At 35.6% G+C, this 27,625-nt stretch overlaps 1 protein-coding gene across 1 annotated transcript; it reads right to left on the bottom strand.

Moving 5' to 3' along the window:
• Positions 1 to 756: 756 nt before the first annotated feature.
• Positions 757 to 27,625, bottom strand: RAB1A (RAB1A, member RAS oncogene family). Its single transcript, XM_079721209.1, has 6 exons — positions 27,498 to 27,625; positions 12,638 to 12,710; positions 7,993 to 8,088; positions 3,325 to 3,420; positions 1,833 to 1,964; positions 757 to 1,576 (listed from the first exon to the last, which is right to left on the bottom strand). The coding sequence occupies exons 1-6, from the start codon at positions 27,518 to 27,520 to the stop codon at positions 1,379 to 1,381; spliced, it is 618 nt and encodes a 205-aa protein (XP_079577335.1). The 5' UTR covers positions 27,521 to 27,625; the 3' UTR covers positions 757 to 1,378.

Raw genomic sequence — 27,625 nt, 5'->3', positions numbered from 1 at the left:
ACAGCCACATCCCAAGCCCCTAAGTAAAGAATGTTTTGGCTGCTAGTTCAACCCCAAGGAAACAATCTTTCTTTGACTTCTATCACCTTAAAATGCCAGTGTTATTAGCAAAAGATTTTTGTCCCCACAATAAAAACCAACCCTAGGATCTTTAAGGTCCTAGCTAACAAAATTGTCACGTGTGCAAAATTCGACTGAAATAAATATATTTCTCTCATTTATCATTCCCACCCAGCATTCCTGTTTTCAGCTAATTTTAAGGGATATAATTTCTAAAATTAGGGCAAAGAGTAAATTTCCTGCCTTCTACTTCAATGCTTTAACTCTCCTCCAATCTACACAGTTGTGGAGGATAAGAGAGCTGACATCTGATTCCAAGCATGGAAGAAACAATATTAGCACACGTTAGTCTAATCATCTTCCACTTAGAAGAGGTGTGCTGCTTTCCACCTCTACCACAGAATTAAAATGTTGATCAGTGAAGCCATTTCAAATGGTTTTAGAGAAGGATCAGAGATAACAGGCTAGATAGCATACATCTCCCTGAACCACTAAGCTTGGTTAAATCCCTATGCAGCACAGAAGCCTCCCTAGGTCATTTATTAGTTATATTATCTGGAAAGCATATTGGATGTTGCTCTAAGATAGGTCTACAATGCCCTGGTTGCACACACAAATAAATGGCTGTTTTGAGTATAATGCAAGGCTCTATTTCCCTTTAGCCATAAGAATTAAAACAATACTTATCACCATACATTTTGGTATTACTTCCAATAAGTACAATATTTATTAAACATATCTTCAGTTGTTTTGTTACATAGTGTGCAACAAATTACAATATTCTGCAGCCACAAATTATATGCAGAGTATGAAGAAACTATTAATCAGATAGTGTAATCTTTCCGTTTATAACTCTACGAGGAAGAACTAGCAAATCAGATCTTACATATAACATCTCACTAAACTTTATGCATGGAAAGTGACAGACACTGGTTGTGCTGTTTGATACAAAATGGCTGAACTTCATCTTCAGAAGACTAAACCTGACATCTAAACATGCCAATATAAACATCAAAACAAAATATATTCTAACCAACCACGGGAAACAGTCTGGTATCAGGAAAGCAACAAGGATTACACACATTATTTTATAAACCAGCACACAAAGGTTTAAAACAGTTCTGAAAATGAAGTTAGCTGTCTTGAGTCAAGGGAATAAAAAAAAAGTCAGTATTGACCATTTACAATCTCTGACCTTTGTGGAGACGGTAAGAATCTGTTGTAGTGCAGCTACATACAGTACAATTCAGGCAATTTTGTTTTTTTCACGGGTTCAGATTGCAAATTCATTGCTGTGAGAAAAGGACGGAGGCAAATTTTAGCAGCAACCTCCACCTGACTGCTTGACCGGAGTGCTCTGGATTTTAACATTGGACTTCTCTGCACCACCAGCTGTTGCTCCAGGACCCATTCGCTTTTTAATCTCAGCTGCCATTGTCATGAAAGACTGTTCTACATTCGTTGCATTCTTAGCACTGGTTTCCAAAAATGGAATTCCGAGGGAATCAGCAAATTCCTAAGAGAACATATAAGGCACAATTAATTGAAAAATCTTTTTCACTTAGTGCATTTCATCATCTGAAATGGGGAGTGATGAAGGACTAAGTTTACTGAATCCAAGTAGACACTGCACAAATTATTACTGTCAAAGTATTCTGGCGCATGTATTTTTAAAAGCTAAGGCAGTTGCGGCCATTGTGTGACTCCATACCCATATATAATTCAAATTCAGCACCTTCCAATTCAGTTTGAAAATCAAACTTTAAACATACCTTTGCTGTTGTGTAGTCTACTACTTTCTTTGTGGTCAGATCACATTTGTTCCCTACCAACAACTTGTTGACGTTTTCACTGGCATAACGGTCTATTTCCTGCAGCCACTGTTTAACATTATTGAAGGACTCCTAAAAAGACATTTTAAAGAATGATAATACAGTTCTGGACACAACTGTTCTAATGAAGCAAGTGATAAACAGATGTATCTCTCCCGACCTAAGACGAGCTAGTGAGACAATCTAGCTACAAAAGAAGAACTCTAATGCTGGGAGAGAAGTGAACTGACATTAAAATGATGATACATATGTACATGAATAAGAAAACAGAATTTGAAGCCTTGAGGATGAAAATGCCTTATCTGAGAGGGAAATACAGCTCAGCATTAAACTACAGCTCAGGCAAATCCAATTGTTTCGGAGTATGCCATTTATATGCACTACGAAACCTGGTTTTTGAAACGTGACAGAATTTTGGTTTATGAATAAACCTACTAAATGTGAACTACTAGAGATGTCAAAAATCATTAAATAAACGGGTCCAAAGTAAAGATGCTTGTTTTGTTTTCCATAGTCATATTTAAGGGAGGAAATTTTCCATTTTTAAATATTACAAGTCATTACTGGAGATTTTTAAAACTAGCAACATTTTTTTCCTCATGTTGATATCACTCACCCAATACTCCTAATGGTGCTGAATCTAAAGTCTGTAATTCTAGCTATCTCCTAATTAGCTATGATTTCATAGTTGAGGTGAGATTTAACATCTCCTACAAGAATTATATATTCTAATTTTCAGAGTTCATCTTTCATTCTTTTCTTTGACGGGCAAAATAAAAGGACCCTGAAATTTTCTAACTTTCTGGTCAAAAGATCAATTATGGCCCTCGGACCACATTCTTCACACTATCTCCACATCCCCCTACCTTCTTTCAACAGCTCACCTTTAGCTTCTCACTCTCCTCTTAAAATCTTCCTCAGAGCTCATCCTATTTCTGAACCACATACTCCACAGGCAGAAGCCTCTAATCTTACTTTTGGCAATTCCGACAGGTCTAATTACCAGGCAAACTCCTGTTAACACTTGGCACCAAAAACAGCATAAGCCAAACAATCTCAGTTCCCTACACACTCTTGACAAAATGATCAGTCATTTAGTTGATAATAAATATAACTTGGGTCCCTTGAAAGCAAATGTAAAACCAATTACTAAATTTCCTATTTACTAAAGGAAAATATTAGGAAATTTTGGTTGACCCATTCATTAGGTGTTCAAATGATGTAGGGGAGAAAAATAACAATGTACCTATCCTTAAAAGATACATTGGTTTAGAAAAAATGTTTTTTATGTCATTCACTTCCTTAGGGGTGGACAAAGTTTTCTGCCATATAAATGATACTGATGGCTTATATGCAAAGTAAAATAGTCTGCTATTTATCAAATAGTAACTTACTACTTTGTCAGTATAACACAATTTTTCCTGGAGCTTACCTGATCTGTCACATCATACACAACTATGATGCCGTGGGCTCCTCTGTAATAACTGGAGGTGATTGTTCGAAATCTTTCTTGGCCTGCTGTGTCCCACTATTAAAAAACAATCAAGAAATCCAAACAATTCCATTAAAACAGAGTTGGGGAAAAGGAGGGAGGAGGGAGAACAGTTTAGTTTACATAGTTGTGGATTACCAGGATTTGATATAGAAACATTAGCTCTCTGTGCTCACACTACTAAATTGCAGGGTAACTGCCAAATACCCGAAGGTCCAGAAAAGAAGGCAGTGTCTAATTTAGCTTGCAGTAATGCTACCAATACTATAAAGCTACTGGTCTACTAACACCCCTGTAACAGTACAACTCTCACACATAAGACAAAATTACTTGCGAGCACAATTTATCATCATGGAAAGCACTGAAAGGACCTAATGCAGATAACCACCAGTCAAGATAGCACTTTAGCCATCTCAGGAACAATTATTTTAATCCTAGGGAAAACAATGTAGGTAAGATGATTCCAAATACTTTTATAAAATTCATTTTAAGAGCACTTTACCACATTTCATTTAGGCTCCAACACTGGAAACAAATAACATTGCTACATTAAAGTTCTGGGTTAAAAAAAACTATTAAAAATATCAAGGGACTCCCTGGTGGCACAGTGGTTAAGAATCCACCTGCCAATGCAGGGGACACAGATTCGAGTTCTAGTCCGGGAAGATCCCGTATGCCATGGAGCAACTAAGCCCGTGTGCCACAACTACTGAGCCTGTGCGCCTAGAGCCCGTGCTCCGCAGTAAGAGAAGCCACCGCACCTCAACGAAGAGTAGCCTCTGCTCGCAACAACTAGAGAGAGCCCACGCGCAGCAATGAAGACCCAATGCAGCCAAAAAAAAAAAAAAAAAAAAAATCAAGAAAACAGATTTTTAAAGCCACGACTTTAACCAGGGCAATGAGAATTTTGTTTAACTTGCTCCTAGACAATGTCCGTTTCTTAAAAAAAAATTGTTTAGAAAAGCTACCTACCCCACTAAAAAATACCGGTAAAAGGTAACATCTTGATTGATGGGGAAATAACAGAATGGTTACTTAATGGTTACCATTAAAGAAACAAAAACAAAAAATGGACTTAACGCCTAAGACAAGTGGAGATTAAGATGCCACAGCCTTTAGTGGGAAGGAATTGTAAAGTTTTGGAATATATCTGTGAACTTGACATTGATCCCCACTAGTCCTAGATGGCAAAAAAAAAAAAAGTTCAGGAGCACTCAGTGAAATCACTTCCTTTTCTAAGACCCAGCCAACATAGAGCTGTTAAAAATAAGCTTTAATTTTGGGGAAATTTAAATACAAACTGGATATTAGATAACATTAAGGCATTAGTGTCAGTTTTGTTTTACTATGTCTATTTTACATAGTAAAATAGAGATGCATAATTATTTCTGGAATAAAGTATCATATCTATAATTTAACATACTGAGGGGGGAGGGCAGGGAGAAGTAATAATGAAGCAAATAAAGTAGTATGTTAACAATTGTTAATTTAAAACAAACAAAAGCCACCATAGCTTCATTACCTTTTTCGTCCAAAGTACTAGCCTATGAGAGTCAGGAGACTATCTAGATCTACTGTTATCAGTAAGGAGCCTCAAGTCTTTCAGGATATCCTTGGAGAAGCATGACCTCTGGAGCCAAGCCAACGTGACTTCAAAACATCTTCTTTGGCTTCCTGGTTATTTAACTCTAGGAAGAGTCACCTAACAGTTTCTTCGTCTATAAATCCCAGATACCGCTCACTTTATAGAATTGCTAAGTTTAAATGAACTAATGCTTGTAAAATGCCTAGCACAACGCCTGATTATAGATGCTGCTCAATAAAATGTTAGTTCCCTTCTCTTCTCTGCCCACCAACCCCTTTCACAAAGATAGCACAACAACAGGAAGAAAATGTTTCTGAATAAATGTTAACAAAGAATTGTAGCTGACTAAGCAATGGCATCCAAAGAGCAAAATTTCTGAGGTCTCCTTGCCACTCTGAAAACTCTGCTGACTCTATATCCTAACAGTACCTTCACCTTCCTCTGTAACTGATCACCCTCTATGTACATAATCCTCATTACCCCTCATAATCACAGGGTAACTGATTTTCCCATGTTTGTCTCTCCCACTGAAATGGGATCTCCTCCTATGGGGCTGTGTTTCATTCATCCCTTCAACCTTGAATCTATCTGAATGTCTGTGTAATGTATGCATTTCCATAAAGCTTCGAAAATGAATAAACCATCACAGAAAGAGGCCTTTCATGGTATGGGACTACACTCTGTACATGCCCCGCACCGCTGAATGTTCTGTATTCACCAACTCTGATAAAGATCCAGATGGCACACTTGAACAGGAAAAGCAGAAAAGATAATTAAAATATAGATAAACCCAATCATTTTGAAAGACCCAGAAAACTTGGAAGGGTAATTCAAACCAGGCAAGATGAAATGTAACAGGGTTAAAAGTAAAATCCTGCATTTAGGTTTTTAATGCCCTAGTCACAAAATATAAGACTTAAAAACAAAAAAAAAACAAAAACTTTAAGATCCAAACTAGTAGGTAAAATGGTTATTGAGATAGCAAATGTAGTAAACGCAGGTTTTCTTTTTATGTCCTTGAATGGGCCAATGATGAGAAAATGGCATGAGTCCCTGAAGTGTGAGAGAAAAAAAAGAAATTCAGAGTCCGAATCAATAGAGAATTTACCCCATGTAGTCACACTGGCTGGATTATATCTTTGTATTTGATTTTAGGAATCATATTTTAATAAACAGCATGTATAAAATGTAAGAGCAACCCAAACCCAAATTGTAAAAGGTTCTGAAAACATGCTTCCAGAAAGGAATGACCAACTTCAGAGGTAGAAGGTGTGGTAAGATCAATCTAAATGGCAGGCTGCCAATAGAAAAGAAATTAATCTCTATCAGGCAGCTGCAAAAGGCAGAGTAGTAAGAGACAGAAGTTAAAGGAAACTGGCTTTGGCTCAAAATAAAGAATTAATAACTAAAAGGTTATTTATAAATGGAACTAGCTGCTTTGAAAAATGGTGAGCTTCTCAGAAATGTTCCAAAAAAGGCACCAGATAGGGAAAGGAAAGATGAAAGAAGATGAAAGAAGACTGAGTGAGTGACCTATAAGATCCCTTCCAGCCAGAGGAAGTAGCAATATATAAATGTTTCACAAATATATACCCAAATGTTATGAAGACCAATGATCACACATAACACAATCATTTCACATCAGTAGTTACAGGCTTGGGTGCTTCTTTCTGAAATATTCTTTATGGTGCCAAGTTGGCACTCTACATATAATGGGAAAAATCAATATGGAAGATACTCTGTTCATTGGTTGAAAGTATTTCAAGGTATCTCTGATAACTACATCCTTGCAAGTCCTAATTTGGGATATCAAGGGTGTTCACTTGTATCAAAATCCACAATTCTTTTGTAATGTACCTTTCTTTTCCTTATCAGAGTCACATAAGAGAACAAATAAAAAAATAATAACCTATCAAATATCCACTTGTCTGGGTGTGTCGTATCATCAGTAACAATTGTGTATTGATTGCCTAAAAGTTTACAAAGGGCTTTCACATACATTATCATACACACATACACAGAGCTATAGATTTGGTTCTCACAACTACCTTATTAGTTAGTAAATCAAGCATTATCACACTCATTTTAGAGGTAAGAAACTGAGTCTCAGGAAAAAGACTGAAGTAAGTTAAACCCATGACTCTCTAATAAATAGCAGAATGAAGACAACAAATCCAAGTTTTCTGACTCCAAATTCAGAACTCCTTCCAGTTCAGGGTGTTATCAATTCTATATAAAGAACAGTCACTTGTTTTCTATGTTACCTCATACTAATACCCAGATACCCAGATATCTAAAAGATACCCAGAGGTTTTTTTTTTTTATGACCATAGGTATGTCCACACTGGTAATACCCAGACCCATATTAAGTTTCTACTACAACTGCCTACTTCTAATTCAGGGTTGAGGATATAAGGATGGATAAGGGAGTGAGGACGGCACAGGGACACAAAATATTGAAAACAGAGAGCTATGGGTCACTTGGTTCTGCTAGTAACTGTAGGCAAGTCACTGAATCTCTTAGCATCCATCTTCTGAGCTGTAAAATACGTAAGAAAAGCTAAGTTCCCTTCCAATAAAATTCTACTTTTCTACAGAGTTGCTACATACTATCTAATAAATACTCTTCAACTAAACCACATATGAAGAACCTCTCCTAGGTTTCTTCTAATGTTCCATAGTATTCAGCACAATAAAAGACATATGAAAATTGCTCAATATACTTCTGCTGTAAGACAAGGTAAACCTCAACTTAGACCCCTTAGACCACACTGATAAAAGCACAAGAAAAAGAACTAGGACCAAGTTTGACTTAAAAACATGTATTTCTGCTTTATGAATAGAAAATTCAATGAGGAAGGGTAATCTTTTATCATTTTTCATCTAAACAATTCTTATTCTACCACTGTCATTAGATGAATGATTCTTAAGATACTTTAATTTTGTTAACATATTAATAACAAATACACTCTAAATTTACCAAAATAGTTTCCACAAAAATTTCTAGTCCAAAAATTACTTACTATTTGAAGTTTGATTGTTTTCCCATCTAACTCTATAGTTCTTATTTTGAAATCCACACCAATTGTGCTGATATAGCTTTCCGTATATGTATCATCCTGAAGGGAAAAAAAGCTAACAATTAAAATGAATGTTCAATAGAGTAAATAAGAAAATACAAAGTTAACTTTTATCTACAAAGCAGATAAGTGCTATTTAGCAATGGTTTCTTCTTAAAACATTTTTTTTCAATAGCTATTCTTTAATTTTTCCAAACATCTCTTGGCAAATTCTTTACATACATCACATAGAAAAAGGTTTTAAATTTTTAATGATTATGAAATATTTTTCTAATTTTCTAATCAGTGGAACTCTTGCTCCTCCCCATCCAACTTATTCACCACAAAGCTATGATCATGTCCTCTCCTGAAATATTTTAGAAGTCAATTTTATTTCTCAGTTACAACTTTTTAAACAGATATAACTCACATACATGAAATTCACCCTTTTAAAGTGTACAATTCAGTGGTTTTTAGTATATTCAGAAGGTCGTGCAACCATCAGCACTATTTAATTCCAAAACATATTTTCATCACCCAAAGAACACCCTATACCCAGCAGCACTCTCCATTTCTTCCTCTCCCCCTAGACTCTCGAAACTACTAATCTACTTCATGTCTCCATGGATTTGCCTGTTCTGGACATTTCACATGAACGGAATTATATACAATGTGGCCTTTTGTGTTTGGCTTCTTTCACTCAGCATAAACTTTTCAAGGTTCAGCCATATTATAGCACGGATCATTCCTTTTAATGGCTTCATTCCTTTTCATGGCTGAAAAATAGTACCCTGTGTGGATATACCACATTTTGTTTATCCATTCATCAGTTCGTGGACATTTGGGTGGTTTCTACATTTTGGCTATTATGAACAATGCTGCTGTGAACATTTGTGTACAAGTTTTTATGAGAACAATGTTTAACTCGAGGTTAAACTTTTAAAATTACACCTGTTTTTTTTAAATTGAAGTATAGCTGATTTACAATGTTGTGTTAATTTCTGCTATTCAGCAAAGTGATTCAATTATATGTATATACAAATTCTTTTTTTTTATTCTTCTCCATTATGGTTTATCACAGGAAACTGAATATAGTTCCCTGTGCTATACAGTAGGACCTTGTTGTTTTTCCAATCTATATATAATAGTTTGCGTTTGCTAACCCCAAACTCCCACTCCATCCCACCCCATCCTCCCCTCCCCTTGGCAACCACTGTCTGTTCTCTATGTCTATGAGTCTGTGTGAACCATGTTGTGAATCGTGAATCAAACCAACTATAACACCACACTTCTTAGACAACTAGGGAAGTTAATTTTGTTGTCAACAAATGTATTTTATAGGAAAATGTCCAGTTCTTAGAAATACATATTGAAGTATATAAGGGGAAAATGACACATTTGGGATCTGCATTTGTGGCACTTCCAAAAAAGAGAAGGGGGAAAAGGATTGAATGAAGCCAGTGTGGGGAAGTCTTGATAATGCTGAACCTGATGAGTACATGAGACTGAAACAAAGATCACTAAAGAACAAAATGTGATCAGAGAGAGTTCCAAGTGGCTAGAGGTAGCTATGCTGACTTATCCTCCACATATATTCACATTAATGCACACACAGAATCACTGGATAAAAGGATAGTCTTGAAGCATTGACTGCAATTTGACAAAATGCTCATCATTAAATTTAAATTTTTTACTTGTCTAATAAGCATCAGGTACTATAGAAAGTGGATAGAGAACAAAATGAATGCAATCAACATTCATTCAGCACTCGTACATGCCACGTACTTTGTTAGAATTCTTATAGACCCCTAAATGACCCTCACTTGCATGCCTCTGAACCACTGCACACGCCCTTCCTACTGTCCAAATTCTCAGTATCTCCTTCTCCCCACTCCCAAGCTTTATCCCCCTACTCCCCAGTCCCTGGGTCACATGGCAATTTTTATTCATTTTTCAATTCTGAGCTCAGGCAATACTGACTGTCCAAACATTCCCCAACTATTCAGCCAATAGTTAAGAGATTCTTCCCTCTGTGCTCCCAAAGCTTATTATACATTTATCATACCTTTCACAGCCTGTCTCTACTTCAGGGGTGTGAGAATCAGTATTTTCAAAATGCATCCTAGGTGATTCTACTGTGTAGGTAGTATGAAAACCTATGACTTAGGTCAATAGGCATCCTGGAAGGGATTTTCTTTGAAGCACAAATACCTCAGGCTATAGCCATTTTCCTCAAAAGAGGCCAGCTTCTTCCCACCTACCTAGAATTGCTGATTTAATACTAGGAATTATTCTTAATTTTAATTAATTAATTTTTAATATTTGCCAATTTAATAAAAATTAAGTAATATCTAATTTTAAAGTCCTTTAAATACAAATAAAATTGAACTTTTTTTCATATTTATTGGCAATTGTATTTCTCCTTTTGTGAACTGCCCGCTTATGTATTTGCTCATATTTCCATCAGGGCAAACATCCTTTTATTATTAATGTGTAAGTGTGCTTTATATATTGAGAATATCACCCCTTCCTCATATATATTTTTTTCCTAGTACCATTTGTTTTCCAACATTTTTATGTGCTCAGCATTAATTTTAATGCAATCAAATTTAACAATCTTTTCTTTCCTGATTTTTTTCTGTGTTAGAAAATACTTTCACATAAGATTAAAGAGCCACCTAACTTTTATTCTGGTACTTCCATGGTCTCATTTTTTAACTATTATATATAGTGAAGTTTTATATATATATATATATATATGGGATTCATTAATATCACTTATATCATCAGAAAAGTCATATTAAGTATTTGAGATGCTGTCAAGCTTGCAGTGGTGAATTTTAAGTTTTCTAAAATTCTGATTTTCCTTTGAAAAGCTTGAATTTATTACAGGCAGCAAATGCTGTTAGATATTTTCCTTGAAGTGATAATGTCTGTTCATCTGATAAAATGTGTACCCAATACTCAATTCTACATAATTATAGTTTGTTAGTTGTTCTTTCAAGTTAAAAAAAATGTTCAATGAAAAAAGCAGCTAGTTTAGCTCAAAATGGAAGCAACTATACAAGTGCTTTTCTTTCCCTTGAGACAGCCAACATACTCCAGTCTTCAGTAAAACTACTTTATGCAAACTCCTCATTTCTTCACACAGAATATTTAAAAAAGAATACTCGAGGATCAAGATTTTTTTAATTAATCATTTTTAGAAGCAACCTAAGTGTCCATCAACAGATTGAATGAATAAAGATGTATACATACACATATACATACACATACAATGGAATACTACTCAGGCATAAAAAAGAATAAAATTTTGCCATTTGCAACAACATGGATGGACTTGGAGGGTATTATTGTAACTGAAATAAGTCAGACAAAGACAAATACTGTATGATATCACTTATATGTGCAATCTAAAAAAATAAACTAATGACTATAACAAAAAAGAAATAGACTCACAGTTTGTTCATAGAGAACAAACTGGTGGTTACCAGTGGGGAGAGGGAAAGAGGGAGGAGCAAGATAGGGGTAGGGGATTTAGAGGTACAACCTACTATATATAAAATAAAAAGCTACAAGGACATACTGTACAACACAGGGAATAGAGCCAATATTTTATAATAACTATAAATGGAATATAACCTTTAAAAATTGTGAATCACTATGTTGTACACCTGAAACTTATATAATATTGTACATCAACTATACCTCAATTTAAAATAGTATGAAAGAAATTAATCATTTTTACTGTTTCATCAAAGACACTCTTAAATGAAAATGGTGTTTTTCCCCGCTGTGAGTGAACAGAGGTAAACACCATGACTATGAGTATAATTTGGGGCTTAGCACTGCTTCAACATGGTGCTAATAAGGCACCGGCAGTTTTACCCACCACTGCTTTTGCATCATCAGAGCAAAGATCAATAGAGTGAAAAAAGGCAAATGTCTTTTGCCTTAGTACTAAGTAATTACTTACTTAGTAAATACTAATGGTTTAGTATTATTAGGAAAGTAGTTTTGACCTCATGGACCCCAAGACGGTCTTGATAATCCCCACTGGTGCATACTCTTAAGAACCAATGATCTAGACAGTGAGAAGGAAAACATGCTAAATTTGAAGGCAGTTGATAAGACTATGAATAAGACTGTAGATTTTATTTATTAGGTTGAAAGCTACTTATCAGTTTGTAGATTTCAGCATATAGAACACTATGCCATTGTCAAAAATAGTTTGTACCAGACCCCGCTTTTTCTTTTTATTCTACTAAAGTTTTACTTGAAGATTTGTTTTCCATCAAGTCACTTTCAGCACAGACCTATTATTTTCCCCTTACCTCACTACTTATGCTGGAATGAAACACTGATCTCCAAGAAGAGTATTAGACACTCTGACTTTATAACTACACTTTGCTTGAATTTCTTTGAAGAGCAACAGCATTTCTTCTATTTAAGAGTCTAGATATCACTGGGGATGTACACTTGGAGGCTTTATATATAATATATAAATTCTGGAAGAATTAATATTCTGAATAAAACTGTTTAATCTTTTGTCTCCCTAGGAAACATAAACAGCATTGATTTCTTTAAAAGCATTTTGATTTCAACTTACTGCAAACCTAAGAAGGAGGCAAGACTTTCCAACTCCAGAGTCGCCAATCAGAAGTAACTTGAATAAATAATCACTGCAAAGAGAAAAAGAAAATCACGTTAATAAAAAGCATATTGTATTTTAAGTTCTACAACAACAAAAATATAGCCAAGAATAACAGCTCACTGAGGAAGACTACAGCTCCTGAAAAGCCCATGAACGGCCTAACAGAAGACCAAACGGCCTAACAGAAGACCAAACTGCAACAAACAGCAGGAGCCCTTTTGATGAATCACTGAACACGACAGAATTATGTAAAAATAAGATAGGCAATGCCACCCATGATCTCTAATATAAGCTGAACTTCCACTTCCAAGCAAAGATTGAAAGGAAACATAAGTGATATGCATTCTTGGAGGGTCCAAGGCTTACGCTAGAAAAATCCCACTCTTCTGCAATATTAGAACACAGGGAGCTAACTTTTCATTGTTCTTGCCAATGAAACGTATCTCTTCTTCAAATTCCAATCTAAAGTCATTATTTCATAGCAATCCTCCAACGAAGGGCTTTAATGATCCTTCCCTAGCATTCACCTGGAATTCTCTCCCTTAAAAAAAAATGGATCATTTAACTTCTGAAAGTCTATATTATAAATATCTTAAACTGGAGATGCAGTAAAAGCAAAGGCTGTGTAAATGCACAACTTTACCAACATTCTAAGCTTGTATTAAAGCATTCTTTGGAAAACACTGAAAGCCAGGCTACGTTTATGCACCTTTACCACTGCCAAACCTAACTCAAAAAACCATTCCCAGGCACGGACATATATACACTACCAAATGTAAAACAGATAGCTAGTGGGAAGCAGCTGCATAGCACAGGGAGATCAGCTCGGTGCTTTGTGTCCACCTAGAGGGGTGGGATAGGGAGGGTGGGAGGGAGATGCAAGAGGGAGGAGATATGGGGATATATGTATATGTACAGCTGATTCACTTTGTTATACAGCAGAAACTAACACACCATTGTAAAGCAATTATACTCCAATAAAGATGTTAAAAAACAAAACAAAACATTCCCAGGAATTCTTTCCTGAACCTGAAGACAACAGACGGTCAGCCAATGGTCTCCAAAGGAATCTCTCATAGATTCTTCCCAACTCTGACCAATTCTGTATGTTCTTTTAAAGCAATTTCAAGAATTTACAGATTTTTTTTTCAGAAGATATACATGATTCTTTATTTTCTTCCTTGTGATTTAGTTTTTAAAAAAATGCTGCATACTTGAAGTGAACCCCAAGTATCACTTGCAAATGAAATGTAGATTAAAATTATCAGATTTACATGTAAGCAAGATGTTTAGAAGTGATTATGTCTGTGAATATTAATCAACTGTTACCTAGGTTTATACAGTGATATGTATTACTTAAAACATAGCTTTCTGGTTTTACCGAGTTACCATAGTACACTTATTGTTCCTAATTATACCTAAAGGAAATAATTTTTTTGAAAATCCAAAGTGCCCTAGTCAGCAGCAAAATAAAGGTCACAGAAGGAAGTAAGCTTTTAAATAAGTCATTAGGAAGAGTTGATTGAAACATAGGATGAACTTAACAACTAACATCCTTTCCAGTTTGAGATCCTAAGGAAAATAGGGGGTAGTGGGGATAATGATTATAAAAATTTACCCTTAATAAATTACTGGTACCTAATACCAAACAAGTTTTATTTTAGTCAATACAGTTGCTGTGCTGACTCGCTTCAGTACTACTGATAGCTTTCTCTTTAATTAGCCCAAATGAATTCTTAAGAATGCTGAACACTGAACATTAGCAATGAATTTACATTTCAGTCAGCAAGAAAAAAAATCACACCACCAATACTACTACAATTACTTACTTATTAACAAAAATTCTGATACAACAAATGCCCTGAATTTACCCGTTTCCCTCAGGACAGTGCCAGGCATCCAGTAAACACTCAATAAACATCCTCTGAATCAGTGGTACTGGACCCCTTTACAGTAAAAGACAGCACTGGGCCACATATGCTGCCTATAGTATCATTCATTACCTTAAAGATCAATTTCTCTCTTTCAGAATAACCATAAGGCTGTAAAAAACATGAATGCTTCCTAACTGTGCTACAAGTTACATTATGATTTCAAGGAAATTAGTAGTCAATTTTTTAAAAATTACTTTTCAATTATCATTCTTTTTAAATTTTACAAATGGCATTATTTTGAAACGTTATTTAATTTATGAGTTCCTGATAATTTAAGGCTCAGAGCCGTTGTAAATAATATGAAGAACTAGTTGAGCACTCTGTTCCAAAATGAATCCTGTTAAAGAAGGCTATTTTGTTCTCTCCCAAACCATCAGCTTCACTAACACGACAAGAGACGTGGAGGAGAATGGCAAACAAAATCAACTAACAAACTTCTTTCCTTACCGAGTTCACACACCAGGAGACTGTGATCAACAGCATGTTACCTGCACTGGAACGTTTTAAATTACCTACTCCTATAGTACCTTATTTCTAAACTATTAATACATAGGATGTACAAGAGAATTCAGATTTGAGATCACTTAAACACATTTCTGTAACTATAATTTACAAAACAGAACACAGTAAAAATGTTGATAGGAAATATACAAATCTAAAGTTAGAAAGCTCAATATCAGAATTTTGGTACAAAGAGTCAAGAATAATTTAGCAAATAGTAAGACTTCAAATGTATTTTTCTTTTATTCTCAAGAATTTGGATTAAGTTTTCAGTCTGCAATACCATTTTGACTTAAGTGAAAAAACTGAATTATATCAGTTGAGAAATCTTTATGTACAACTGTAATCACCACTCACCTAAATCAGATAGTTCTAGTAAATCCTATCCACTGTTCCCAATCAGAATTTCCTCAGGTTTTTTTCATGTCTAATTTACTATGACAACGACACTTCATATTTTCTCCCCATAAGTAGTCTGGAGTCTGTTTTTCCCCATTCTTATGTTTAACATACCTATCTGTGTGAAGGTAAACTGACTTATTCATCCAAAATATAACACTGTGCCTTTTACAAAGCACTGTGCTAAGAGATCAGAGAACATTTTAATTTTGCGTTTTTAATCAGGTCTCTTTCATTGTGAGAAACACCTAAAGAATATCTATAGCCATCCTTGAGTAACGTTTTGGGCAAAATGCTAGAGAAAAAAATTTACAGGAACATGGCATGTTAAAAGGACAGACACCAACCTCAATGGCCAAGGCAACAATTTGAGCCACAAAGTAAACAATCATGTACTGGATTATAACCCAAAGAATAAAATAAATATCCATGAGTCCGTAAGTGTATAAATCATTAACTAAATAAATAGGAGAGGAGAGACAGCAATTCCTTACATGAGGATTCAAACTAATGCATGTAGAAGGAATGAGAGAAATAGAAAATCACTGGTAGATTAACTGCTGCAGGCAAGATCCACTGATGAATGCTAAAATTAGTGGGTGAAACTTCAAGGAGACTTAGGATATTTTCACGGCCTCAAAATTTGTCCCCCCCCAAATATTTATTACTGCAGTGGTTTTAACATATGCCCACAAATTCTTTGAACACTCCTCCCTCCAGGAAGTGGAGCTTAGTTTCCTTCCCCTGAGTGTGGGTTCTTAACGACTGGTTTCTAACAGAGTGTAGAAAGGGAAAAATAGTAATTTTACACTGGAGAAACCTGACAGATGCCATTTCTACTAAGTGATCAATGTGAACATCACCAGCAATAAGTCATACTGATATTATGTACCTTCTGATACGATGTAATGAGTAGAGTGCTTCACCTCTATGGTATCTCTCTCCAAATCCATAACCCCAGTCTAATCATAAGAAAACATCAGACAAATGCATACGGAGGGAAATTTACAAAGTACCTAAACTCTTCAAAACTGTCAAGGTCATGAAAAATAAGACTGAGAAACTCACAGACTGAAGGAGGCTAACATGACATAACAATTAAATACAATATGGTATCTTGGATTAGGTTCTGGAACGGAAGAATGATATTAGTGGAAAAACTGGAGAAATTGGAATAAAAGTCTATAGTTTAGTTCATAGTTTACCAATGTTAATATCTTAATTTTGATAAATGTACCATGGGATATAAGATGTTAATATTAGGGGAAGCTGGGTGAAGGGTATACAGGAATTCTCTGTACTACTTTTGCAACTCTTCTGTAAATCTAAATTTATTTCAAAATAAAAATGTTTTAGAAAAACAAACTATGAGGACATTAGTGAAATAGGTACAATCTCGTTGAAAAGCTAGCCCCTGATATCTTTTAAACATGAGAGACATATTTTATGTTTTCTCGAGTTAAATCAACAATCATAAACCATGCTGGATTCTGTAAAATAAAAACTTCGCTTTTGAGGCACAAGTATTTTTTGAGAATATTAATTTAAAGTGGAAATAATTCAGTGAGAAAGTAAGACAGTTAAGACTGACATAGATTAAGGCTCGATGGAAAGGGGCAGATTCAACCTTTTAACAATTGGATGGTGGGATGTCAAATATGGTAGCAAGTGAAAAATTATTTTTGCTATCAGTTTCTCCTTAAGTCTACTCCTGGTCTACTTCAGCAATACTCTAGATCCTCTATTTCCATTATTTATGATCTGAACATAATCGTGATACCCATGCCATTTTTGCATGTAAGCATTAACATTTTCTATACCTTAAAAAACGCCACTATTGTGAGAGCATGAAACAATATTTTTTAAAAGTTATCAAAACCCATTTTGACTCAAAATTCGATTTAGGTAAAATGTTTTCCTTTTTATGAAGTTACCAAACTACATCTATAAAATATGAAGTAGGAGATGAATCTGCTTGTTGCTGAATCTAAAATACTACTCGGAATTCTATAATCTTAAAAGAGACTACTACGTGATACTGTTATGTAAAAGGATTATAGACTATGTTTGTCTAGTATAACCCATTTTTGTTAAAAAAAAATTTGTACACACATAAAAGATTTGGGGAAAGAATGGACACTTCTAAATTGTACGATTACACTTGATCTTTTCTTTATATTTTTAAAAAATAGTCTGCAGTCAGACTGTATTACTTTTCTAACCAGAAAAAAAAAAGTCATTTGAGGGGAGGAAAAATTGTTAATCAATGATTTATTCAATGACTGAACAACCTTACAAGTTCTTTCAGCATACCTGTCCTAACACAAATGACATCTAAGTAGGTAAAGTAGGTCAAGGTTGTAAGCAGACAGCACTGGCACATTCCCAATATAGCCACAAAGATATGAAGTCAACTTTTTGGATTAAATAAGAATAAACTTTTTTTCTTCTTTTATGAAACAAAATTTGGATTACCAGACATAGTTCACCTGTCAATGAATATAAGAGATAGCTGACTGACATTAATATAAGTTTCAACTACCCTTTGGAAACACACCAAGGAAGACAAAAGTAAACAGTGGAGAACTATATAATTGTTTTTATCCAAACAGCACCCCCAAAATACAAATTTCACACTGTCAGCTATAAGTATACCCTAGAAAAGGCCTGCTATTTTAAAAAGTTCAATGGAGCCTAAATTCGTTCTCTTTCACTTAGAACAAGTTCACTTGCATGATAGGAATCATTTAGTTTTTATCTTTTTATAAAATCATACTTGAAAACAGCCTAAAACTAAGCTAACATAACAAATTTAAAACAAAATCATGGTTATGATATTATGATATAGTGGCCAAATAAACTTGAATTCACTTTTAAACTATACACTAGTCTATTAGTCTTTGGGGTATGGAATGACTAATAAAACCTGAGCTGCAATAATTGTGCTTGACATCTACTTTTCTTCTTCACTCACTTTAAGTATGCTCCACAGAACACAATTCAAAACTGACCATCGGGGGACTTCCCTGGTGGTCCAGTGGTTAAGATTCTGCACTTTCACTGCAGGGGGCGTGGGTTCTGGGCAGGGAACTAAGATCCCACATGCCATGTGGTGTGCGGGCAACAACAACAAAATTGCCCATCAGGCTGGATAAAAGAAGTAAGAACTTTTAGTTACTTCATATGCTTCTATATCATTTGAATTTTACAGAGTACATATTAGTTTTGTGATTAAATTAATAAAAAAACTAAATAAACCTTCAGCTATGGACAAAAGCAGCCTGTTAGTCAAAATAAATAATTACCAAGAATCTGAGAGGGCAACAGTCTTTCCTCCATATTTAAGAAAATAGCCAAGCAATTTTTAAAAAACTCTCCCCATAACTGACCCCTAAAACTACATTAAAAAAATATTTAGAGACAATAGATTAATTTTCCAGGTTCCACTTTATCTCTGTTTAAAACAGTGTTCCAAAAATCCAAAGCTGGAATTCTGAAAATGAGGGAAACTTTGGTTGTTCTGAAGAAGTAGTAAGCCATACAACAGGACAAAAGAGTAAACGGTCTTACCACGTAGATAACAGCAAATATTTAGTGAAAAACGCACCAAGGAGGGGCTGTGAGTGTCCATACCTCCTTACCTTTCAAAGCCTGCATGGGTCTTAGACCTGGAAAGAACTGTATTTGAATTCAGGCTTCATCACATACTAGCTACAAGATCTTGAGGTAAGGTACTTAATCTATCACCATGAAGCTCTATTTCCTCATCTGTAAAAAGGTTCAATTAGCACTCTCTACCACCCAATTAGGCTCTGGTCAAGATTATAAATATTGCCTCTAAAGCATTTAGCACAGTGTCTGGTACAGGAGCACAATAAGTGGCAATTATTATTATTTTTCCTTCCTCCCTCCAAATCAGGATGCAACCTGATGAAAAAATCTCAAGAGCTACAGACAAAAACTTTGAAGCTATTTATCCAAAGTTTCAGTACAGATGATGGGTGACAAAGTATCCCAGGAGTTTACCAGTATAATCTAAAGTAAAAGTGTAAAAATTACCAGCTAACAGTTATAAGTACAATGATCACAACTCCCAAAGTCTAGCAACACATGAAACAGTAACACGGTCTGCAGCAAATGTGCCTGCCTCTCCAGCAAGAGACAGGCATTCTCTGCTTTACTTGCTTTTCTCACAGAAAGACATCCATGACTTTAAGGCCCCAAGTATAAGTATTCAAGAATAGTCATGAGGGTAGAAAAACTGAGAATGGATAAGATAATTAACTTCAAGCCTAGAGAAGCTTTAAATATCAACCCAAAACAAGATGTGAAGAAAGTCAAAGGGCCATTCACAATACATACCTCACAAACCCTTCTTAACATTTTTAAAAAGGCCTCTCCAATCACGAATTTTAGACATAATTGACCACAAAAATGCTAGTCGCCTAATTAACTGGCTTACTTTTAAATTCCTAGAAGTTAAACACACACACTAAGCTGGAAACAGCATACTTGGACTGTAAAATCACAGGCCCTTGAGTTAAAATTCCAATTCTACTGCTTCCTCTGAATGCCCCTGGGCAAGCCATTTAACTCCTCTCTGGCTCTGATTGCTGTAAAATTAGGACACTATTTCTTCATACTATTAGGGGAAATAATGGACATACATAAAATTTCTGACTAGTGGTGGGAACTCAAATTGTTATTTGTTGACCTTATCCCAAGACCAGTGTCAGGGCTTCGGGAAAGTCCTCCTTGGTGCTGTTCCTCTCCAGCTAAAGCAAAATAACTAAAACTTTGTGTTAATAATAGAAATCCTAGGCCCCTTCCCCAAGTCTTTTGCACTATTATGCCATCTTATTCTTTAAAAATATCACAAGATTTAATTTGTGCTAATACTGTTAAATTGATTATGCTTGTTTGAGCTTGAGTCATCTTAACTGGTAAGCACCTGGGAGCAAAGTCCGTGTTTTATAATTAAAAAATAAAAACCCCTCAACTCCTAGCATAGTCTAACTGATAAAAGAGAAAGAAAGGGCTGGCTATTTTCTTTACCAAGCTTTTTTTTCCAGGGAAATCAAATTGTGTGTGCGTGTGTGTGTGTGTGTGTGTGTGTATGTGTGTACATTCACTGGAAGATTTTAAATATCTGTATTGAAAACATTTTTCAAATAGACAAGGTCAGAGATCAATGTGTAATCATTAAATGTGTTAGAAAAACATTAAAATTGAAACCACCTGCATATATATATTACATATATTCTTACATATATTCTAACATCCCTTACTGGAATACATGTGTCAACTCCTGCATAGCACTGTACAGTTTACTCTTGAGACTCAGAACTGAGGCAGTACTAATCACGTTATAAAGAAACAGGCTCAAAAGGCATAAATGACTTTTATGAGGTAAGTGGTGGTGTGAACTTAAACCTAGGGTTTACAACTCTAAATGCTGGGGTTCTTCTGTTTTTTTCATATCTCACCACATTCCCTCAGTGATATATACTCAGATATGATAAAAATGTCAGTAAACGTGTTAAGTCCTACTTTGTATATAAAACCTATCAGAATGAATCAAACCACCTATGAACTAGCACACAGACCTGACCAAATATAAAGAAAAGTGTAATTCACTGCTTAAATTAACTTAGAACATTTGTCTTAGTAGAGAATAAGTTAGCTCAGCTCAAAAGAGCATGGTAAATTTTGGAGTTCAGACTACATTAGCTTTAGTAACTGATGAACCCAGTTGCTCTTTATGAGGACAGATGCCAGCCACCAACCCAAAAATTAAGCACTAAATAATTAGCCAGTGTATATTTGACAAAGTTGCTTCAAACATCCTTTTATAAATCTGGCTACCTAATTATTTTTATAAATCCCATCTAATTCAATTAAGACTATATTACATATTACACTTGGCTATGCATTTATCCTAATTACATCCATATGAACTTTAAGGTAGTAAAGATACTGCAGAGATGACATTGTTCTTAATGTGAACACTAATGTTCTGTGAACTTACTCTGCCTTTGTTTCAAGAATCTTGGTAACACTTCATATACTAGTAACTTAATGAGAAACAAACAGGTAAGCATTTTAATAAAAGGAGAAGAAAAGCACAGACTAGGTCATCAAAACAAAGCCACGCCCAAATAAATCTCACATTTCGAAATTAATCAGTTCAGGATACCAGATTTAATATTAAACTCTGTCCCTCTTGGGTTAAGAATTGGTAGTGAACATTCTCTTTTCTGTTTTCAATCTTCTAAATCAGGCATTCTTAACTTGAGGTTCATGAATAGGCTCAGGGAATGTGAACAACTTGCAACTTCATGCAAAGTGTTATGAGTACGTATACACATAGGGAACAGATCCACAGGGTTCATCAAATACTCCTAAGGGTACATGACCATAAACGGGTTAAGAATAACTGCCCTAAATCAAGTTACTGGAAAATATCTATGGGCAGAGTAGCAAGGACAAAGAACAATTCCACTTAAGTACTATTGTTATTCAAAGAAAATACATTCAGACAAGTTAAATCCATCACTGTTCCTAGAAAACGTCAATTATATAATTCACTCAATTTCCTTTGTAAAGATCACTAGTTTGAGATGCAGACTGCAGAAAATATCCTGGGTAAAGACCCTAGCCAAGTAGCTGGCACAAAGAGTAAGCACTTGTTAAATAGTAGCTATTATTATTGAAAATAATGTTTCCAAAGAGTGGTCACCTTTGTGAGCAAAGGTAACACTACCTGTCAGAATTGGGAATCTATAAACATGGAACAGAGTAAACAACTGGAACCTATCAACAATCTTGGATTTAATAAAGTGGGGTGTTCTGACCAACTGAGCCATCAGTCACAAAAGTACCAAGGAATATTTCACTTCCTACCTCTCCTTTGTATCCTATTTCTTCACATGTTTAAGTCAGTAAACAAACCAACAAACACTTGTTCTCTGGTTCCCTAAGGCCTCAGGATTATTTTTTTCCCCAAAATATCATTACACCATTACCCTTTTATAATCTGAAACATCACAGGGTGGTTCCAAAGAAAAGCCAAGACTTTGGGTTTTTTCCCTAAAGTCTATTCCAGATATCAAAGAAGCAATCTCTTCTCAGCCCCACCTTCTACAAGAATACAGTGGAATAGTCTGACTGTTGCCCTCTCCCTGTAAGATTAAAAAACAAAAGCAGGGGGACATTTTGCCTAAATCTCTTACTAAAACTCCAAAATGTAGTTCAGACAAACAGTGGTAAAAAGCAGGTAAGTTACACATCTAAAATATCTCCTGCACTGGCATCCTACACCCATTTTCGGTTTCTCTTCATCTTAAAACACTCAAAGTATTTTTTAGCAAACCTTTAAAAATCTCAAAATCTTAAAAAGCATTTTATTTAACGCTGTTTTTATATATTAGGAAAGAGACAAGAGTAGGTAACATTAGCAAAAGGAAGCTATTCTTAACTATCAAAAATGAAACTTAACTATTACAACTACAAATAGTAAAACCATCATATATGTACAATCAAAAGTTGCCAAGGAGAGAAAACACACATGGCCAAAGGACTGCTGATAGAATATGAATACAGCAAGATGCTTAGCACTTGTTAATCATAATCACTTAGATAAATCACTAAGATTGCTTCTAGAATAAAAACTGAAATATTAAAGAAATTGCTCAGAAAGCAAAATTCTCTTTAAAAGTCAACTAAACAGTCGGCAAGAGAACACTTGATTCTGAAGCTCTTCCATCTTTAGGACAAAAAAAAAAAACCTTGAATATGTAAGAAACCGTCAACATCTTATACTTTAACCTAATTATGATGAAAAGGAAGAAGAAAATTTTAAATGCAAAATTTCAGTTTCTTTCAATGATCCTTCAAGATCATCCATTCACACAAAACTCTTAAGATGGAAAGTCTATATAGCTACTGGTAACTTACATTACCCAAAGAATTACATACATTGATTCTCTACGGACATTAAATAATCATATTCTGAGTAGTGAGAATACCTCTTCTTTAAACTTCTTTGAATTTCTCAAACCATTATCAACACTACGAAAAAGACATCAAGGCAACCTACAAAAAGAAAATCAATTTTTAGTTGATTTCTGCTTCTTTTCTAATAAAAAAATTCTAACTAAAAATTATGTAAAAGGCAGTAATGATATACTTGTTAATGAAATTACACTCTGTCAGACAGATAACAGAACTGATTAACTTGTTTTTACCTTTAAACCCTTAAGTTAAAAGACAGATTTATTCAAAGCACAGTGCTGACAAAAAAAAAAAAAAAAGTCAGATGTTCCTTGAGTCTACCATGACAAAAAACAAAGTTTAAGAGACTGACTAAAACTTAAACCATGATATTTTAAAAAGTTAAAAACAAGGTAAAAAAATTTTTTAAACAAATTTTTTCTACATTAAACTAGTCGATCCAGAGACTACTACATATAGTTCTTCCTACCGTAGTTAACTGGTATATTCACGATAGGTACACCTACTTTATTCTTAACACACTCCTTGATGAAGCGGCCAAAATTATTTTCTTGACGCTAAAAAAAAAAATCTGCTAGAAGCTAATGGATTAGGAAAAATGCTTCTGATATGAGAATAATGTTAAGTATTTCTTAAGCAGTGTGCTGAAATAATCACTGCCTGCTTTACCACCTAGCTCAGGAAAATCAAAATCTTTCCTCAAATCTCCAGAAAAAAAAGAAAGCTCTGATCCTTTCCATCTACTTTTTCCACCGCTCAGATTCCACTTCAGTTGCATTTTGTTTTTGTTTGTAGCATTTGTAATTCAAGAGAGTCAGTCATTACCCTTAATTTCTACCATAAAGATAACCCAGGGCCATCATTTCTCCCAAATCAGCCAAATAACAAAGAAAGTAGTAAAAGAAAAAGCTTAAAATGTAATCATTGATTGCCATATTTCTTATTCTCCTCACTCCCAAACCAAAAGCTTACAACTAAAGATCATAAAGTAAAAGCATTCCATAATAAAGCTACCAACAGGTAATCGTATGTCAACCTATATAAATCTAAAATCCTGTTCATTCTGAGAGAACCAAACTTTTTCTTTTGTCAAGAACACATCTTCAGTACCAAATTCAGCAGCACCCATAAAGCAGATTCTGAAAGTTTCTAAAAGGATTAAGATAAATAGTAGATGATAAACCAAAACAAGGAACATTTGGGGGTGCACCTGTAAACATTACCTAGTATACTATTATTTCAAATTAGTATATAAAGTGTATGCTATAATATACATGTATTATAATGTACAATATTGTACCTGGCATATAATAAGTGGCCATAAATGTTAGCTATTAGGATAACACTGTGGAATCATGAAAGGCATTCATCCATTAAAAGTTTTAACTTAAGAAAAAAACATGCGACTTTAAAGTTTAGAACAAGGTTTTAAAGCAAATGGACTTGTGTTTGGGTGATTAAACTCTAAGAATTTCCTTCTTTTCTCTATTTTCCAATTTTTCTCTACTTTTATGATGGTAACAAACTTTATTAAAGATAAAAAGAAGAAACCGCTGAACTCAGATTTCTAAAAATCTGCTTGCTGGTTGCCTTTGTGACCTTCTGTAATAAAATACCACCTCCTCTCACCTTAGTACTTTTCACTAGTGCTTTTCCAAACTCCTAGGTTATTTTACTTAAGAGACAGTCTAGAATATAAATACAGTAACCCAGGTACAGGCACACTCAAGGCCATAAAAATATACAAATGATTTCTGGGACTGATTCTGTTGAGGTCATTAATCTAGAGTCCTCAAAAGAAAAGAATGGTTTGGCACTCTATTTACTTAAGAATTACTACCCTTGCCATTTATTAACCATTCTCCTTTCTTCTTCCCTCTTGAACAATCCTTCTCACTCCCACTGTTTCTCCAAATCTAATGCTAGTAACTCCCTTACTGGTTTGTTTTCTATAAGGTCTTTCTAAACCCTACTAGCCAACCACAATCCCATACCTTCTTTTAAAATCTTGTGGCTCCAATCCATGCCACACATCTGGAACTTACCATACATACTGGTATTTAACATATATAAAATATATTTTTCATATTCCATTATAAGTTCCTTGCAGGTAAGGATTGTATTTCTAAATCCCAGCACTACTGGAATGCCTCACATAATGATGTACACCATCTACAGTGCTCTTACAGTTTACCAAATTGTTCTACATATACTTGAGCCTCACAACTACCCAGACAGGAATAAAGATGACTGTCCTATTTTACAAAAGGAGAAACAAATTCAGAGTCTAAATCATTTGTCATGGTTCTGTCCAACTAATCTTCAAGATCTATTTACAGTACTAAATATATGCAGCAAATTTAAGAAACTCCCTGAACAGAAGACAAACCTCCATAAAATGGAAAATCCGTGTACTTTACTGTTGCCAGGAAAACTACTAAATTAGGGACCTCAAGTTCAACTCTGCCCAACTATGCAAAACCAACTTTGTCCTTGGAGCCCTTGATAAAAAACTGCCAACACAGCAAATTTGACCCTATTGGAACACTGTCTTCAACTTCTTAAGGTATATAAAATTTTAATAAAATACTATGGCTTCTATTTAGAACAAAAAAAGGGGACATTTCAGTGTCAAACCACAGTATTACAAAACTTGAAGTCAGAATGCATTTTGCAAGAGCCATGTGACACACACATGACAGTCAGCTAAAGCCATGGGCGGATCTTTTAGGGGAAATGTTCAGCAGTAACTGACCAAAGCAGCAAATAAACTCAACATTTAGGTCAAATACTGATCTTTGCTTTAAAAAATTCCCCCGTTTCCCTCAAAGCCTCTGACACTGAAGAGGAATACCAATTAAATCTCCTTCAATTATTCCTTAATTTCAATATGCAAACTGTAGAAGGATGTTTTTAAGGGCCATTAAGGAGAACCCAAGAAAGTCTTCCCAAGGAAAGTGAACACCAGTTCCCAGGAAAGGTGCCAGGTGTGTCACATCTGCTGTGGTGACTTACTGAGTAAGCAAGAAAAAGAAATACATTAACTTTTCATGACACGTCATGGAACCTCATTCCCTATCTGCAAGCATTCAAGTAGGTAATCCAAACCCTACAGATCTATCATAGGGCCCATTCGTTTCTCTTTCAACTTGAAAGCAAAGTCTTCCTTTTAGTTGGTAATATCACAAAGATGTCCCTAGGTTTTAGTGCTGGTGTTTTGTTTTTCCCTTGACCTATACATGGCAAAATGACTGTAGTGTCCTCAAAAAAAATAAAAAATTCTCAAATGCCCAGGTTTTTGGGAAGGCAATGAGACCGCTGAGTTCGTAAAGAACTCCAGGAAAAAACTAAAAAAGAGAACTAAAAATTTTAAATCGCTTCTCACCATCTACCCATTCCCCTAAATCCCACGCAATCCTGAAAAGCATCCATATTACCTACAACCTGGCGCGGAGGGTGGAAGAGAGAGCCAACAAGCTCAAGATTTGCAAGTAACGCTGGTTTCCACCCCGACGGCTCTGACAGCTCCGCAGACCGCGGGCGCAGGGTCTAACAGTGTCCTCTAGGAGAGTTCTCCTACCCCATCCCCTCCCTCCCCTTAAAAACAGGCCCTACTTCAAAAGTCACTGCCTCCAAGAGAAGCTACCCCTTCCCACGACCCCACCACCGACTCCCCGACGCCCCAACCCCCTTACCAGACTGTTCCTCCGCACCGGCCTCGCACTCAGGCCAGGACTCCAACCAGATCGGGTCCAGGCCCGGGGCGGCTCACCCCTCCGACCCGATCCCTCCCCCCGACCACCCCTCCTCCGCCAGACAATGGGGCCCGACTCCCCGCCGCCAACCTCTCCTGCCCCATCACCCCCACCTCACCCCGGCCGAGGCCCCCGCCTCCGCCCTCCTCGCCCCCTCTAAGCTTTCCCAAGCTGGCCCACGGACCCAGCCGACCGGCGCTCTCCTGCACTCACTATTCGGGATTCATGCTGGACATGTCACTGCAGCTGCCGCCGCCGCCACCGCCGCCCTTGCTGCTGCAGCCGCCGCCCTGACTCTCCGCGCCACGGGTAGTCGAAGGGAGAGGAATGAGATACGCTAT

Source organism: Hyperoodon ampullatus (genome assembly GCF_949752795.1).
Source record: "Hyperoodon ampullatus genome assembly, chromosome: 15".
Lineage (NCBI taxonomy): Eukaryota > Metazoa > Chordata > Mammalia > Artiodactyla > Ziphiidae > Hyperoodon > Hyperoodon ampullatus.
This window is presented reverse-complemented; position numbering and strand designations above follow the sequence as displayed.

Bases quoted from the DNA above. Each gene is read 5' to 3' on its own strand.
- RAB1A (XM_079721209.1), bottom strand. From the start codon at position 27,520: ATGTCCAGCATGAATCCCGAATA. The intron at 3,421-7,992 runs GTAAGTAATTTT...GTTTTTTAATAG, and splicing joins AAACAATCAAACTTCAAATA to TGGGACACAGCAGGCCAAGA. The intron at 1,577-1,832 runs GTATGTTTAAAG...ATGTTCTCTTAG, and splicing joins TAGACTACACAACAGCAAAG to GAATTTGCTGATTCCCTCGG.